Below are 16,807 nucleotides of genomic sequence, written 5' to 3' on the forward strand. Positions count from 1 at the left end.
TTGACACTATTTATTAATTAACTTTGACAATTATTCTTTCACATTATGTAAAAAAAAAAAACATAGTCAAGTGAAATCTTGTTAAATTCGTATCAAAATGAGGATTCAAAATATCAATTTTTTATAATTTTTAGTAACACGTAATTAGAGATATTAATGTTTAAAGAAGCATGTTGGAATACGTGAAAAAAGAAATTATATATCTATTGCGAAACGAGCGAAGTATCAGCTAGAATAACAACCCCTTACCAGTTACCAGCAAATATGGTGAGCATATAACAACTTGTTCGTGCGTATGTTGTTTCCATAATTTGATATGTACACACTAAAGCATAGCTTCTATTGAATCTTCAAAGAACCAAAATAGAATAAAAAAACAAAAAGAAAAGCTAGCAAAGAAATTAAAAGGCACCATCCTTGTTGAGATAGAAAGGAAATAAAAGAGAATATGCTTAATAAAAGTATAAAGTTGACAATGCCCTAGATATATACTCATCGGCTACTCACTCCATTTTTTTTTTCTTTTTTCGAATGAGTCACAAAAACAATACAAATTACAACAGAAACAGAGAATTAAAACATCAGACCTACTGCACAGAAACCATCAGTTTTAACTCTTAACCACTATACCAATACTCATTAGTCCGGCTCCTCACTACAACATTTACGTAAACAATTAGTCTTCTACCAGACACTACGTCTTGCACTTGATTAACTGTCAAACCATGAACAGTACCATTCTGTCTGAAACTGACAAGTCATGTGATCTGACAGTTAATAACGTACTAATATATAACAAATTCAAACAAAAAAAACATTCATTGTAATAAATATTTCATAGACTTGTTGTTGTGGCTTGGGTGTGATAATATTCAATGTGTCTCACTTTAGGCCACATCCATCTGTAATATCATATGGACTTTAATCATATAAATATTAATTACTTATTACTATTAATAATAATTATTATTAATAATAGTTATATTATGACTTACATTTTCCTAGAAACCTCTCTCTAGCTGGCCCCTCTATAAATACACCAATATTTCTTCACCATTATCCTTCAATTCTCCCTCTCAAATTCTCTCTTTCTCATATTTTTTTTTCTCTTATTTTCTTCCATTGATTTGGGAAATTATACACTACATTGACGTGCACCACTAGTTGATGAAGCTGCCAGCATGATCTCAACTTGCTTTATTGATCAACCAATCATTTCATCATTGATCATCATCATCATCTCATCAAGATTAGATCATGCTGGTAGCTTCATCTTTTGATGGGATCACGATAACTACAACATATAACAAGAGTCATTAAATCATCATTATCACATAATTATTGAAGTACGGTACGTGCTTAATTGCTTAATTAACTTTGTTCAATATGAGCAACAAATTTAGGTTTTTGAAATTCTAAATTGTTTACATTTCACTAAAGAAAAATTCAACTATTTGGTTGCATTGGCTAGTTTTTATTTTATTTTATTTGTCAAATTAAAATGGGAATTTAAATTACTTTCAATAATTTTGGGGAAAAATTTTCTATATGTTGTTAATTATTTACCCTCTCTTATGTTCTAATCAAAGATATCTAAATTAGGTATAAATTTTTGAAACACATTTTAATTATTTTTTCTTTAATTTGCTTCCTTGGATTTCTCACAAGAGAAAGGAGAATGAAAAAAGTTGAAGCTCCTTAAACATTACCCAAGTTGTTCATGTTTCTATTGGGACCAACTTCCTATCTAGAAAGTCTATACAAAAAAATTATACCTTGAGACTTGAGTAGGTTATTTTTCAAAAAAAATAAAATAAAAATTTGGAAAGATAATTTAGTTTTCATTTCTTTAATTTCAATGATTAAGAGTCTAAATAAAAGTATTATTTTTTCACAACATTATAAATCTACATTTTTTCCAATTGTTTTATTTTCTTAACACGGATTTTCTCTTGTATTTTCTCAATTTGAACATGCTAGTATATTAGTATATCTATGAGTATTTTGTCAAGTTATACATTATTGGAGATGAACGACATACAATTATAGTAGTAGACAATAAGGGGAGATCGAGTAAGTATTTAGAGTTTAATTCATGTCATGTTTTGTTCACCTTATTTTCACTCATCTCGAGAAAAATGAGTTCACATGATTGGAGTCCTTGATAATTCCTAATGGTTATCTCTTCTGCATTTTGTACGTATTTGGATTTCATTTCAAAATGTAAAAGAGATAACGATTGTGAATTATCTAAAACTCCAACTTATGTGAACTAATTTTGAAAGGAAATCCAAATACAAAATCACCCAACTAATTTTCGGTGTAATGTATGGATGAGACGTGTAACAGGTCAGAACTTACTCAACAAAATATCAAGCCACCCCGGCCGACGGCCGATTTAAACGGTTGCATTATTTTGTTTGCATATATGAACGGACTTTGATCGAGCTTTGGTTGTTTGAAGATGGAATCTCGGGTATCTTTGCAAGAGGGTTTTTTTTTTTTTTTTGGTCAACATCTTGGCTAGAGAATAAAAGAAACAGAAAAAAGTGCAAAAAGAAAAGTGGAAAAGGGTAATACTCCTTTAAGCTTTTTATGTATACAAATAATTTAATTATTACAATATAATATAATATTATTTATATTATATTATATTAGTTTTAATTTTAATAAAAAATCGAAACCCTTTTATTAAGGATAATGCTTGTTTATTGTTTCATGGAGAATCATGCAAATGTCGCCTAGTGAGAGACGGATCATGTCTCAGATTAGAATGGTTAATTAATGTTTAGGGACAAGATTAGATTACTAACTATAATGTCACGACAATACCATCTTCTGTTAATGTAGTACGTTCAATTAACTAATCATGATTAATTCATTAAACACTAGACATTATTGCTTACGTTGTTTTATAACGTTTGTTGTTCATTTGTCAAGTAGCTTTAGCCATGCAAGTAGAAGGTTCACCATTATTTAAGAATTTGTTTAAAGCCTTTAAATGTCACTTATTTCTTCAATACACATTGGTTGTTTAATGCTTAACTAGCTCTTGAGCCCTTTTAAAGAACGGACAGTACGTTATACTACGCATATATTATGGGTTCTTAGTCGTATTTTAGAGTTCTGATTGAGTGTTTGTGATTGTAGTTGTAATATATGATTTAAATAGAGTGGAATTTGAAGGTTTAAAGAATATATTGCGCGTTAAAGGGGGGAGATGGAGTGGCAAAGACTTATGTTTATACTGGCTACTGCTGAATTCACGTTGAATCTGGAAGATGAATTGGAAGCGGCGTTGGAGTTTGTTGTAAAATACAAAGTAGTAACAAACAACAAAAAGAAAATTGAAAAAACAAAAAACAAATTGGTGGATGAAAGAAGAGATCGTTGACACATGACATCTAAACATTAATAGTTTCGATTTTTAATTACTAGTTATAAACTAGATATAGATGTTCCAAAATACACACGATATTACGTGGGTTTATTAGTCGTCAATATTGTAGCATTCTTATTTTAGAATACAAAAATAAAGGCAAAAACTTTGTAATTAAGTTACACGAAAATATCGATCACTTGTTTGATTCATGCGTTATTTTTGCACAAAGTTGGTAACTTTGTAGTACAATTGATGATGTTTATATTGGTAGACTGGTAGTAGAAAGTTAATTAATATCTTTGTATCGTTTTTGTCATGGTATCAATTACTCCCTCCGTCCCGGAATATTCGCAACGGTTTGACTGGACACGCTTGTCAATGTGCAACTTTGACTATTAATATTTTCAATTATATAATATAAAAGCTTATAAAATATTAATATTTTGAAAATATCACTACAAGAAATTGTACTATTAACGACGGGAAATCCCGTCGCGAAAGGCCAATAATCGTTGATTAACGACGGGATTTCCTGTCGCGAACCCGTCATAAAAAGGGGCCGTCGTTAATAGAAATCCCGTCGTAAATCCGTTGTAAACCCGTCGTAAAAGACATTTGCGACGGTTATTCCCGTCATTGTTTGTTTTTTAGGCCCGTCGCAAAAGGCTTTTGCGACGGGATTTTTGACCCGTCGTAATTAGGTTGTCGTTAACGATACAAATTCTTGTAGTGTATATATTAAGATAAATTCAACAATATATTATATGCTAACACTTATTTTCATATACTATAAATAAAATAGGGCCAAAGTGAATTATGTGAATAGTGCAAAAAGTCAAACCGTTGCGAGTATTCCAGGACGGAGGAAATATAAGATTCTCGCCACATCAATGGTTATACACTTATACACTACTTTTACAAAGTTACCAACTTTATATGTTGTTTTAATTTTTATGTAGTGTTACGTTAATAGTTACGTTCGTGTATACTAATGAATAGTTACTTCATGATACATTATTATACAAACTAATACAAAGTACCAATACTTTTGTGAGTGGAGAGAGAGTTGGAATCAATGAAACGAACAAGTATACTCCGTATGTTCTTTATTATCAAGCACAAAATACTTGTGAGTTGTGATATTATTGTTTCCCATGCATAATTGCATAAACTATTAAACTAGTACAAAATGGAATTGAATATGGTAGGATCCAACAAATGGGGCAAATAAGTACCTAGCGGGCCTGAAATGGGCCATCATCCGAACTTATACAATGATATTGATATAGAATTATAGATTTAGAAAATACTTCTCCATGCCCATGTCACAAATTCTTGCATTTACAACACTTCCCCTTTAATTTCTTTCATTATAGAGGTAATTAAAATTCGGACGGGTTGAGATTTAACACAAAAAATTAGGTCAAAACCCATTAATTTGGTGCGGGATTTACGGGTCGAAACAAACTATTCGGGCCGGGCTCAGGTTTCTGTCTAAAACCACGTATTTTAGGGCGTCCAAACCCACACTTTTTCGAGACTGGTCAGGCTAGCGGGCTGAGCTATAATTGAGGTCTACTTTGTTAGTAAGAGGTGTTTGTCAAATTTAAGGGTAGAATCCGGTCAATAACTTACCCAACCTGACCGATATCAGACAAAAATCGAAATGACCTAGAAAAAAACATTTAACATTCAGTATGCATGAGCACAATAATCCTGCACAAAACATTCTCCGATTATACCCACAGATCATACCCGATCTGTAACCCACTGATGAGACCCGATTTGATACCCCTAGGTAAATGAATCATTCTCCCTTTATATAAAGGAAAATTTGTAATTATTAATCCAACATTTGCCCGATTTTCTTTAATTAAGCCTACCTATGCGATATTTCTAAATAATCCAACCTTTATGACCCAACTACTATTATTAAGCCTGGATGACCGGTTACCTGCTACAAAGTCAAGGAAAATTTGTAATTATTAATCCAACCTTTGCCCGATTTTCTTTAATTAAGCCTACCTATGCGATATTTCTAAATAATCCAACCTTTATGACCCAACTACTATTATTAAGCCTAGATGACCGGTTACCTACTACAAAGTCAACGTTAAAAACGTTGACAACCTAAAGTTGATTTTTCTCCTAAAATATTGGACACGTCATCATCACTTGCCACCTAAACAAGGATTTTATTTTTTTTTCAAAAAACCCTTAACCCTTCTCTTCTCTGTGTTTCAATTCCTCTCTCCTCCATTACTGATGCTTCAACCACAATTGTACTGGTTCATGACATCATCAGCAATTTTCTTGTGGAAATAGGTGACTTCTTCCACGTGCATTCAAATTTCGTCTCCAAAATCGTACAATTGAAGGTGAACTTACGAACCTTAGCGTTTTTGTTCCTTTTTTGGTAAGTTTTGAATTTTGGGCTTCCTTGATGGTCAGTTCGTAAAAACCCGAGCTGTTGCAATAATATAGTTTTTTTTATGTTGTGGGATGTTGGTTATTTTGGTCTTGTTGGAAAATTAGAAAGAGAAAAAAAAAACCTTGAATTTGAAGAAGATCCAGATCCAACAAGCAATTTCTTTACCCCAGCCATAGCAATTGCTGATTATTTTTGATGAACTTCGAATGGAGAGGTATGAGGAATCGACAATGGTGGAGAAGAGGTAGAAGAGAAATAATGGAGAGGAGTGCAGAGATGAAGCAGAAAATCGCAGAGGAGAGAGGAACGAAAATTAAAATAGCAATTAAAGAAAATAAGGGGAAAAATAAAATATAAAAAAAATTATAATTGTTATATGCCACGTAAGGGTGAATACCGCCTATAGCAGGTTAGTAACTTGTTAGGCTTAATAATAGTAGTTGGGTCATAAAGGTTGGATTATTTAGAAATATCGCATAGGTAGGCTTAATTAAAGAAAATCGGGCAAAAGTTGAATTAATAATTACAAATTTTCCTTATATAAAAACATATATAATGGAAGAAATTAGAGGGGAAAGTGTTGTAAATGCAAGAATTTGTGACATTCTCAGATTCTCTTTATCTAAACTATCGCCTCGCTGGATCATTAAGAAATGGATAACTTTTACACGTATAAGGGTAAATTTTAAGTATTTTGAGTTAACTTATTACTTCGGTGTACAATATTTATTGTACACCACTTGTAAATAAGAATTTGTGATTCTGTTATAGGTCAATTATGTGAAGTAATGATCTAGTTCAAAAGACTGATTTGTGAACATTTTCCTTTCCACATATCTCACCGTGCAATCATCTTGTACATGAACTGTTCAAGAGATAGATTACAACCAGTTTTCACATTTCCAGCACTCAATCAATAACCACCATAGAACTACGAAGTACTCCAACTACATGACAATGATCGAACACAAATGTACACAAATGTACAAATATGTGAAATACAATTATTGTCGACATTATTTTTTTTCAAATATGTACTATTTTTATGATAAAACTGAAATGCCAATGAGGCAATTTATATAACATCCAAGAAGTAAAACCCACTTGGGTATTAAAAACACGAGTAGAAGTTAGTTGTGAAGGACAATGAAAAAGACTTTGCATTGTATGATAATAAAAAAGATTTGTTGATTTATTTTTCATATTTTCTTGGACCAATCAGCATCACTGCCAACTCTAGGCATTCCTGATTTGATTCCCAGTTGTTTGTTCTCCTTGTTAGATTCTTCAGTCACCATGAAAGTTGATCCACAAGCTTGGCCCGAGCTATCGACCCATGGAACTGCCTTTAGCACTTTTCGTGGATGCTCGTAGCTTTTCAGGCCACCAGCAGATGTAAAAAAGAATCCTGTTTAACAAGGAAATGAGGACACAGTCACAAGTTGCACCGTAGAAGATTAACAAAATGGTCAGATAAAGCATTGTTCTCTTCACCTTATTCTTATTCTTACCAGATCAGATCAGATCAGACCAGAAAAAACAAAAAACACGCACATAAAACATTCAGAGCAGATCATACCAAACCAGATCAAGTGTAGGGGTGATAATGATACAGCTTTCTCAGTAGTTATTAGCCTATTAGGGTTGAGTTTGGACTCGAGTTGAATTTGATGGAGTCTAGCTCTAGTAGCTCGTCATTCGTAAACTATCTCATCTCATTGTTATCACTAATAAGATTTTGTTCTCTTCACCTTATTCTTATTGCTTATTACATAAGACCAGGAAAATCAGAACAGACATACCAAAAAAAATCAAAAAACACTCACAGAAAACATATAGACCAGACCAGATCAGATCAAACCAGACCAGAAACTAGAAAAATCAGAACCAAATCAGATGAAGAGAACAAGACCTAAGTAATACTCAAAGCAAAGCCATTACCAGATCAGTAAGATATTCAAAGCAAAGCCATTATTAAACGATAGAACCAACAAACTAATATCCTGTTCTTCCATACCTATTGTGTTACGTTTGATCAGAAAACTGGCTAGATATGAAATCTTTAGTATTAACTAAAATAAAAAGGACACTAATATTAGTTTGTGTTCATTTTTGTGTTTGTTTTGTATAAGGAGGTATGATTAGTAGGAACTAGAGAACTGGAGATATAATACAAGTGCATGAAAATGGCCCACTCAAGTTAGTAAGCCAATGGCAGTAGAGCATAAGTGCATGCTATGGAGTATTCTGCAAGTTAATAATATGGTTGTGAAAGGCAATACCTTTCGGAAATGGAGCAAATGATCTGCCACAGGCGTTCTGCATAACCTCAGGAATGTCAGAGAGAACAAGGTGATCTTCAGAATCCGTTCCCCAGAAAAGAGGGACACTTCCATCAGTATCCTAAATCATCAAAAAGGGTAAATATTAATCATTAATCAATCCCTTAATAACCAAACAAAGGTAAGGTTCAACAGAAAGGATTACATACTAAGAGCGTGTTTGGTATAGCACTTTTCAAGTGTTGGAAATGGAATCAATTAACTAATTCCATTACCTGTTGTTTGGTATGAGAGATGGGTGACACAACTCCATTTCCAAAGGGTTAACGATTACCACCAATTTGTTACCTCTCTTAACCTTGTGGTAACAAAGTGTTACCCTCCTCAATCCCTTGTATCCCTAATTTGATACAATTAAGGGATTGTTTTCCTTAGGTATACCAAACAACAAATAATGATAACACTTAACATTACCATTTCTCCTTCTTAAATGTTTCCAATCCATTTCCTTTCCTAGATTCATACCAAACATGTTAACATTACCATTTCTCCTTCTTAAATGTTTCAATCCGTTTCCTTTTCTAGATTCATACCAAACATGTACTAAGCAAACAACAAATCTTTTTTCCAAAGAAAGCAGAGGGATATACTGCTATAATCACTTACCACAGAGAAGAAGGTGGTCTTTATCGAACTGTCATAAATCACGAATGCAAATTTCCCTTCAATGTTTCTCAATGCATGATCAGCAGGACTGCTGCCTCTGTCTCGCAAGGAACGGTAAGCCTCTATGATGATGCTAACCTCATTCGCAGTTTTAGTTAATCCATACAATTGTTTTAGAGAAGGTATGTTCTCAATGTGTCCATGAAACAAGCAGAATATGTCATCCACAACTGCAAAAAGCCTGGAGAAAAATGTTCAGAAATCAGTCTTTTGAACTTGAACATTTACTTCACATAATTGACCTAAAGGGCCAACAATAACACGAGAAAGACAGAAACAGAATCGATGCTCAAGGGCATGATCAACAACAAGTCTTAAGACTTGAGTTGTGCTGGCGTGGCATATGACTCATCAGTCTTAAGATCAGACACAGAGAATTGTAGCATTGAAGTGGAACAGTCTTAACAAAGTCTTAAATTGAGTCTTGAAAAAACTAAGACCTCAACTTAAGACTTGATGTGTGAGTTGAATTAAATAATAAAATAATATTTTACATAAATTTAAAAGTCGAGGTAAATTTGATTGAATCTTAAGGAGGCTTAACAACGATTTAATTATTAAATATTAATGGAATAATAACATGGCATTTGAAGAAAATCTTAAGACAGGACCCCTTGGTCTTGCTCTCAATATGTCTTATTGGGGTGTTAATTAGGAAGGTTGAGATCCGGAAATTAACTGGAACCAATAACATCCTTACACACAGATTGAGGTTAATGAATATACCCATATTAAGTGAATTTATGATAGGTGAACACAGATCCTAATTCAGGTCTCAATAAATCCATTACTATGTCAAAGCCTAGGCTGACTTCCAAGCTTCTTGATTTGATTCTCACAAAAATCAAACATGCCTGATTATAATTCCGATTCAATCTTGTTTCTTCACAACACGACTTCTTACTAACATGTGTTAATTAAGGATATAGGTTAAAAATTTGCTGATCGGATTGTTTTAGTAACCAAAAATTATCCAATTCAGCAAAGAACTCAATTCTTCTAACTTTCTGATCAACTTTAGTAATCACAAATGATCCAAATGCATAATAAGATGGTCCATGAATCATGTGAGCATTTAAGATAGATAACCAAATCCCTTTTTCGTGTCATACACATTGCTTCAATCATTAAGCACAAACATCAAACATGCTCGATTATAATTCCGATTCAATCTTGTTTCTTCATTAATTAAACATTTTAACATATAGATTCAAAATTCGGTGATCGGAATGTTTTAAGTGGCTAATCACCACAACTCAGCAAAGAAATCCAGTTCTTCCAACTTGCTGATCAATTTTAGTAACGACAAATGATCCAAATGCATAATAAGATGGTCCATGAATCATGTGTAGAAGTGGGGGTAAAGCATTTAAGATAGATGACCAAATCCCTTTTTCATGTCATACTCATATGCTTCAATCATTAAGCACAATCAATATCACTGAAAAAAACGATCTACTGAAATCAGATTATCAATGGATGAACTTCAGAAGTTTAATCAAACTAAATAATCAGTACCCTGTTCAAGAAAACTAATCCAACAATAATCAAATTCCTGCCATTTTTATTATTCATAAAAATCACTGTACAAACCCACTAAAAAAATCCAAGAATTTAATACACTAAATAAGTCAACCATTAAAGAAAATAAGTTCAACCCAGATTCTCAACTTCCAAAAGAATCACACCCAGATTAAAAAAAAAGTTACAAAAATCAAGAATTTTTAAAGTGGAATTGAAGTTACCTGGGTAAGAGAGGGTTTTGCTTATCAGATGAAAAGGCAATAAACCCAGAATCTCCAAGATGAACAGAAAGAGCATTTGGATGAACTGAAGAAAACTGTTGAATCAAAGCATCTTCCTTCACATTTCCCAATGATTCAGCATTCTTCAGCTCTTCTGGGCACTTTGCTACTTCCTTGTTGAACACTGCCAACATTTTCTCTCTCCTCTTTTTCTTGAAATTTCTTTCTTTTTCTTTTTTGGGTTGAAATTTGATCAAAATGGGTATGATTTCTGTCTAATTCTGCAGAGTATAAATAAAAAAGGTGAGATTATTACTTTATTAGCAGTTTCCAGATAGATATTTCACCACTCAAAGCGCACACCATTAAATGGAGGGTGGAGATCTTCTTAGGATCAGATGAGACACGTGTAAAACGTAGAGTGACTCAGACATTTAAATTGCTGTTATTGGTTTCTTGTTTCTTACTGTAATAAAATAAAAAGTTTCTGATTCTGATTCTGTTTTTGTTACTCTGTATTTATTTCTGTAAAAGTTGGGAAATGGGTAAATCTTGGTATTTGTAATTTTAAATTTCTGATGATTTTAATATCATTAGTTTGTCAGATTCAGAAATTGTATAATGATATTATTATGTATTATGATTACAGATTTAAGTATGAGATTCAGTGTATTAACGTGTCTTTAGCATAAATGAATGAGTGAATGATCATCTACTGCTTCACAAATCACAATACATGAGAATTTAGATTATATATTAGTACTGTATTTTGTTAATTAATCTTAAGTAAGGGTTGAAAAGTCTTCATTACACATTTAGTATTTTCTAGCTTAAACCGAAGTCTAACTCTAGTTTGGTTCTATCATATATTTAGTATGTTGTCCGGTGTTAGTTGCCTAACTTGTTAGCTAAATAGAATTTTCTCGATGTAGATGCCTGACATAGCATGAAATCACATAGATGAAGCCAGTGGCGGAGATAGGGGTGTCAAGGGTGAGCCGCCGACCACCCATTTTTGTAAAAAAAAAAACGTTTATACCTTATATTGATTAGAAAATGTAAATTGATACAGATTAAATAACTATTTTACTAACATGTCGACACCCTGATTCAAAAATGTCGACATCCTGCCACTGGATGAAGCATGCATGAGTTTATAACAAGGATCAAAATCACTAACATCATTATAGAATGAAAACACCAAATATTATGCAAAGAATATGTCCAATCAAGAACAATGAAATCTCATATATGAAGCATGCAAGAATTTATAACAAGGACCAAAATCAGTAACATACTAACATCATTATAGATTTATAGAATTAAGACACCAATAATTATGCAAAGAATATGTCCAATCAAGAATAATGAAATATAATCTACAACACAAATCATTTACAGATATTGATTTGCAGCATTGTATAATGTACATCAATCTGCAAGTAATTACCTTGAGCAAAGGAGTGAACTTGAACTGTCTTCCCAGATACACCTTATTTCCCAGTATCAGGCAATACATCAATGTCATAGGACAATCACCAGTTCACCATATGAAAATGTACTGAAAATTGTGGCCTGGTGCAAGATTACCTAGCGCTGGCAATCCACTGACCCGACCCGATAACCCAACTTGAACCCAACCTGAAGTAATTAAGAGAAATCCGAACCTGAATGACCTGAAATCGACCCGATTTGACCAATTTGTCATATCTTGTAGTAATATTAAGTTTTACAATATTTCTGACATTTTTTTGACACAACCCGAAACTAAACCCGAACCTGACCCATTGACCCGAATTGCCACCCCTACCAAAAATCGCCACAAGAGCAACTTCCATGCCGAAAATGGTGAAATCTGCTAGCATCCCTTACAATAATTTCCCTGTCAAAGAATTCAGACACTAACTTGATAAAAGCATGACAATCCCCACAAACACGAAGGTTCTTGTTCACTCGAATAGGGGCTCCCTTTGAAGATTCAAGGAGTGCATATGCAATAGCCAACCTCTCACTATGACCATACAACATCTTAGTTTTCTCCTCTTCATCAACATTATGCAAAACATACTTAGTTTCAGCAACATAACCTCCTTCCTTCTTCAATACCTCTATAACTTCATCCAATTTTTCATATATTTGGTCACTTTGAGGGTGAGTTTTATCCCTTGCCATGAAACTATGTACCTTACCTCTCATTTCTAACCAGCTACAAGCTGGAGTTTTCTTCAACCCTTTTTCCTTCATTCTTTCTCTAACTAACTCAACATCATCCCACCTTTTAAATGCAGCAAACATGTTAGAAACTAACACATAATTTCCTGGGTTTTCTGGTTCTGAATCCAACAACTTTTCTGCAGCAATTTCTCCCAATTCTTTGTTGCAGTGAACATGGCAAGCACCAAGAAGAGCACACCAGACAACAGCACCAGGTTCAACTATGGTTTTCACAAACTGATATGCTTCTTTTAGCCGGTTTGCTCGGCCTAAAAGGTCAACCACACAGGCATAATGTTCAGGCCATGGCTCAAACTTATACTCATCTTTCATAATTTCCAGATATCTTTTACCTTCATCAATCATCCCTGAATGGCTACATGCATAAAGAAGTGCCAAAAATGTAATATGATCAGGTTTTATATTTTCCATCTTCATCTTGTTAAACAGCTCAACAGCTTCCTTTCCACACCCATGCATTCCACAAGCATGGATCATACAAGTCCATAGAACTGTATCCTTTTCCTTGACGATGTCAAACACCTTAAATGAATTCTCTAATGTTCCACATCTTGCATACATATCAACAAGAGAGCTAGCAATAGAACCTTCTAGAAGAAACCCTTGCTTGATTAAGAACCCATGAACTTCTTTCCCTTTTTTCAAGGCAGAGAGACTAGCTGTGGCTGAAAGTAGGCTGATTAATGCCACGGAATCTGGTTTCAATCCGTCTTTTATCATAGAACGAAAAAGGCTAAGAGCTTTATCTCCAAATCCATTATCAACATAAGCTGATATCATACTAGTCCAAGAAACAACATCTTTGTTTTCAATCAACTTAAACATACTAAATGCCAACTCTATATTGTTGCATTCTCCATATGCATCTACAAGTGTGTTATCCAACACTAAATCAGATAGCCCTTTTCTCAAGATATATCCATGTGTCTCTTTTACATGATTAAGTTGTCTCAAAGAGGTACAGGCAAGCAGAACACTTCCAATCATCATGGCATCAATATTCACCCCGTCTTCTGGCCCGTCAGTTTGTACTTCTCGGAACACATCCAAGGCTTTAGTATGATGATTGCTTTGAGCATAGCCAGCTATAACTGTAGTCCAAGAAACAACATCTCTACAAAACATGCTTCTAAAAACGCGTTCCATATAGTTTACGTGACAACATTTGGAATACATATCTATTAATGAGTTTGCAACTTGAATGTCAGAATCTAATCCATTTTTCATAGCATAAGCATGAGCTTCCATTCCATTGAGTAAGTTCTTTAACCTTCCAGAAGTTCCAAGGATACTAATCAAAGAGACCTGATCAGCTACCTGTCCTGCAACCAGTGTTTCATGAAAGAATTGAAGAGCCTGATTATAGAAACCATTTTGTACAAAACCAGATAGCATAGAATTCCATGTTATGCTATCTTTATCAGTCATTTTAAGGAAGATTTGAGCTGCCTCTTTCATTCTTCCACACCTTGTATACATAACAAGCAAAGCATTGGCTACATAGAGATGCGTATGATCATTCGACTTCAAAATTGCAGCATGAATCTCCATCCCTAACCTCCTGAATGGCTCCTCACATGCTTGAAGTGCAGAAACATAAGTATAACTATTCATTCCAACACCAGCTTTCTCCATTTCTCTGAACAGAGTTATTGCTTCAATAGGCTTCCCACTTGCAGAATATGCTGAAATGATTGAATTCCATAACACAACATCATCTTTTTCTTGAATTCTGTCAAATAACTGCCTTGCACCAACAGTATCTTCACATTTAGCATACATACTCACAAGGGCATTCACAACAAAACCATTGGACTCACACCCAGATTTAACTGCAAAACCATGGATTTCACTCCCTAATCTTAGGTCTTTTATCAAGCCACAAGCTTTAATTACACAAGGGAATGTGCAAGCATCAACATTCACCCCAAGAACCCGCATCCCTTGGTACAATTCAAGTGTTTCCCTAGGCTTCCCATTGGAAACATAAGCACCAAGCATAGCATTCCAGGAAAAAATAGTTCTCTGGGGCATTTCATCGAACACCTTCTTAGCATCAACAACCGCCCCACATTTCCCATAAAAGAACACAAGCTTAGTCCTCAAAAACACAGAATTTCCATGCCCATTTGATTTTATTACATGGGTATGAATCTGTTTTCCTTCCCTCGTCGATTTCTTCCCTGCACAAAGTTCAATAACTGATGAAAATGCTTCATCAGGAGATAAATGGGCTACATTTTGGTGAGACAAATAGTTGGTGAGTGATAGAAAAGCTTCTTTTAGATTACCCTGTTTGCAAATTTCTTTTAGTGGTGAGGAACTAATAGATTTTGTCTCAATTTTGGAGGTTTTGAGGGGGATGTTGAAATGGGTATTCTTCAATATGTGATAGTTTGGCATGGTTGTTAAAGAAGAGTTCAAGAGAGAGGGTTGGATTGAAGAAGCCATTAGATTGAGATTGAGTATGTGAGTGTGAGTGTGAGTGTGGGTGGAAACATGAAATTTTACATCCAATTTCCAAACATTAAAGATACAATCAACAAGAAAGGTTTAGACTTGCATCAGAAAAAACAAGAAAGGTAACATGGTTTGGGGCTGTTATTGTTATAAAGGTTCACATAAGCCGATCCCAAATCATTTTGGTACTATTATTGTTATAATGATTTGTAAATAGCATTACACACGCTAATCGCCAACAATCGGTCTTGCGCGCAACAGGTGTACGTTAATATTAACGTACACCAAAGAGTTCACACGTGCCAAATTACCAAATAAATTGTTATGCGCCTCATCATCTGACAACTTAAGCTTTATGTCCAACAACAGCTACCAGATTTTAGCAATGGCAGCAGCTTCTCTACAGAGATGTCGCCGCTCAGTTCAAGTCTTCTTCATCCTCTTGATTCAAGTCCTACATATCTAAACACCCACACGAGTACTGAAGAGGAGATTGATAGCTATTTCAGCAGCGTGGAGACTTTGCTTCAAAGCTCAATTCTTTAATGCAGAACAGAGGAGAGAAGCGACGAAATCACGGTGAGAAAAAAGAAGACCCATATCCATTCCAATGGCACTACTACAATCAAACTAACCACAAGAAAATCTCAGTGTAAGTTTCTACTCTTCTGGTTTTTTATTGAATTTCGGTCGCAAAATTGGGATTGCCCGCTAGGTGTTCGATGAATTGTCTGTGTGAATTTCTGAAATTGATTGTGTCAACATTGACTTACTCTCAAATGTGAGCTCTGGTGGAGTCGTGAACATCAGCCGTATTGTTTGTTGTTGTAGCTTCATGTTTTCTTCTTGTCCTTTACAAACTGATCAATGTCATCTTGGTGCTGAGGTTAGAGTACTTGATTTTATCAACTAGTGCAACATAATGTTATACGTACTTGTTACATTCTTTCAATAAGCCATCATGGGCACAAACATTCAAGATTGATGCAAATGTAATAACGATAGGCATAAACATTCTAGCCTCTTCATTTCTTCAAAAAGTTGTAAAGCTGTTATTGCACATCCATGAGATGCATATCCACCTATAATTGCATTCCAGGAGATTACATCCTTCTGCATCCTCTGACCTCGTTCATTTCCCCACACCTCGAGTACATTGTAACAAGTGAATTATTGATTGGTAGATCCGCAGTGTGAGTTTTGGTAATCAGCTGATGGATTTGTGTGCCCAAATCTAGGGCAGCAAGTCTTGTACAGACACTAAGAACTGATGATAGAGTGTGCTTATCATGCTTCACTTCCAGACATCCAGGATACAACACTGACAGCCCAAGCATAGTAGCAACAACACTTGACAGCCCAATCTTTTAATGGCTATATATGTCGACATTGTGTGTTTTTTATTTTTGTAAGCCTATTAGCTCAACTGGCCGAGCACCGTGCAACTTGTGCGGAGATGTAGGTTCAAATCCTACATAGGCTATTGATTTTATTATGTAAAAATATAAAAGTCAGACTTTTAGCAGTTAAAGTTAAGTTATTAAAA

General features: G+C 34.3%; 2 protein-coding genes and 1 long non-coding RNA gene across 3 annotated transcripts; 1 reads left to right on the forward strand and 2 right to left on the reverse strand.

Annotated features, from left to right (window-relative positions):
- The first annotated feature begins 650 nt into the window (after window positions 1–650).
- LOC130461884 (uncharacterized) lies at window positions 651–3,587 on the forward strand. The gene is made up of 2 exons (XR_008921838.1): window positions 651–1,351; window positions 2,350–3,587. It is a non-coding gene; the product is annotated as an uncharacterized lncRNA (long non-coding RNA).
- Window positions 3,588–6,771: 3,184 nt separating this feature from the next.
- Window positions 6,772–12,157, reverse strand: LOC110783563 (stem-specific protein TSJT1). Its single transcript, XM_021987916.2, has 5 exons — window positions 12,017–12,157; window positions 10,567–10,847; window positions 8,762–9,002; window positions 8,096–8,216; window positions 6,772–7,221 (listed from the first exon to the last, which is right to left on the reverse strand). Exons 2-5 carry the CDS (start codon window positions 10,758–10,760, stop codon window positions 7,013–7,015), a joined length of 765 nt encoding a protein of 254 aa, XP_021843608.1. The 5' UTR covers window positions 10,761–10,847; window positions 12,017–12,157; the 3' UTR covers window positions 6,772–7,012.
- A 215-nt stretch (window positions 12,158–12,372) lies between these two features.
- Window positions 12,373–16,582, reverse strand: LOC110783554 (pentatricopeptide repeat-containing protein At3g63370, chloroplastic). The gene has a single exon (XM_056828208.1). The coding sequence runs from the start codon at window positions 15,250–15,252 to the stop codon at window positions 12,373–12,375; it is 2,880 nt and encodes a 959-aa protein (XP_056684186.1). The 5' UTR covers window positions 15,253–16,582.
- Window positions 16,583–16,807: the final 225 nt, after the last annotated feature.

This window comes from Spinacia oleracea, chromosome 5 (genome assembly GCF_020520425.1).
Source record: "Spinacia oleracea cultivar Varoflay chromosome 5, BTI_SOV_V1, whole genome shotgun sequence".
Taxonomy (NCBI): Eukaryota; Viridiplantae; Streptophyta; class Magnoliopsida; order Caryophyllales; family Amaranthaceae; genus Spinacia; species Spinacia oleracea.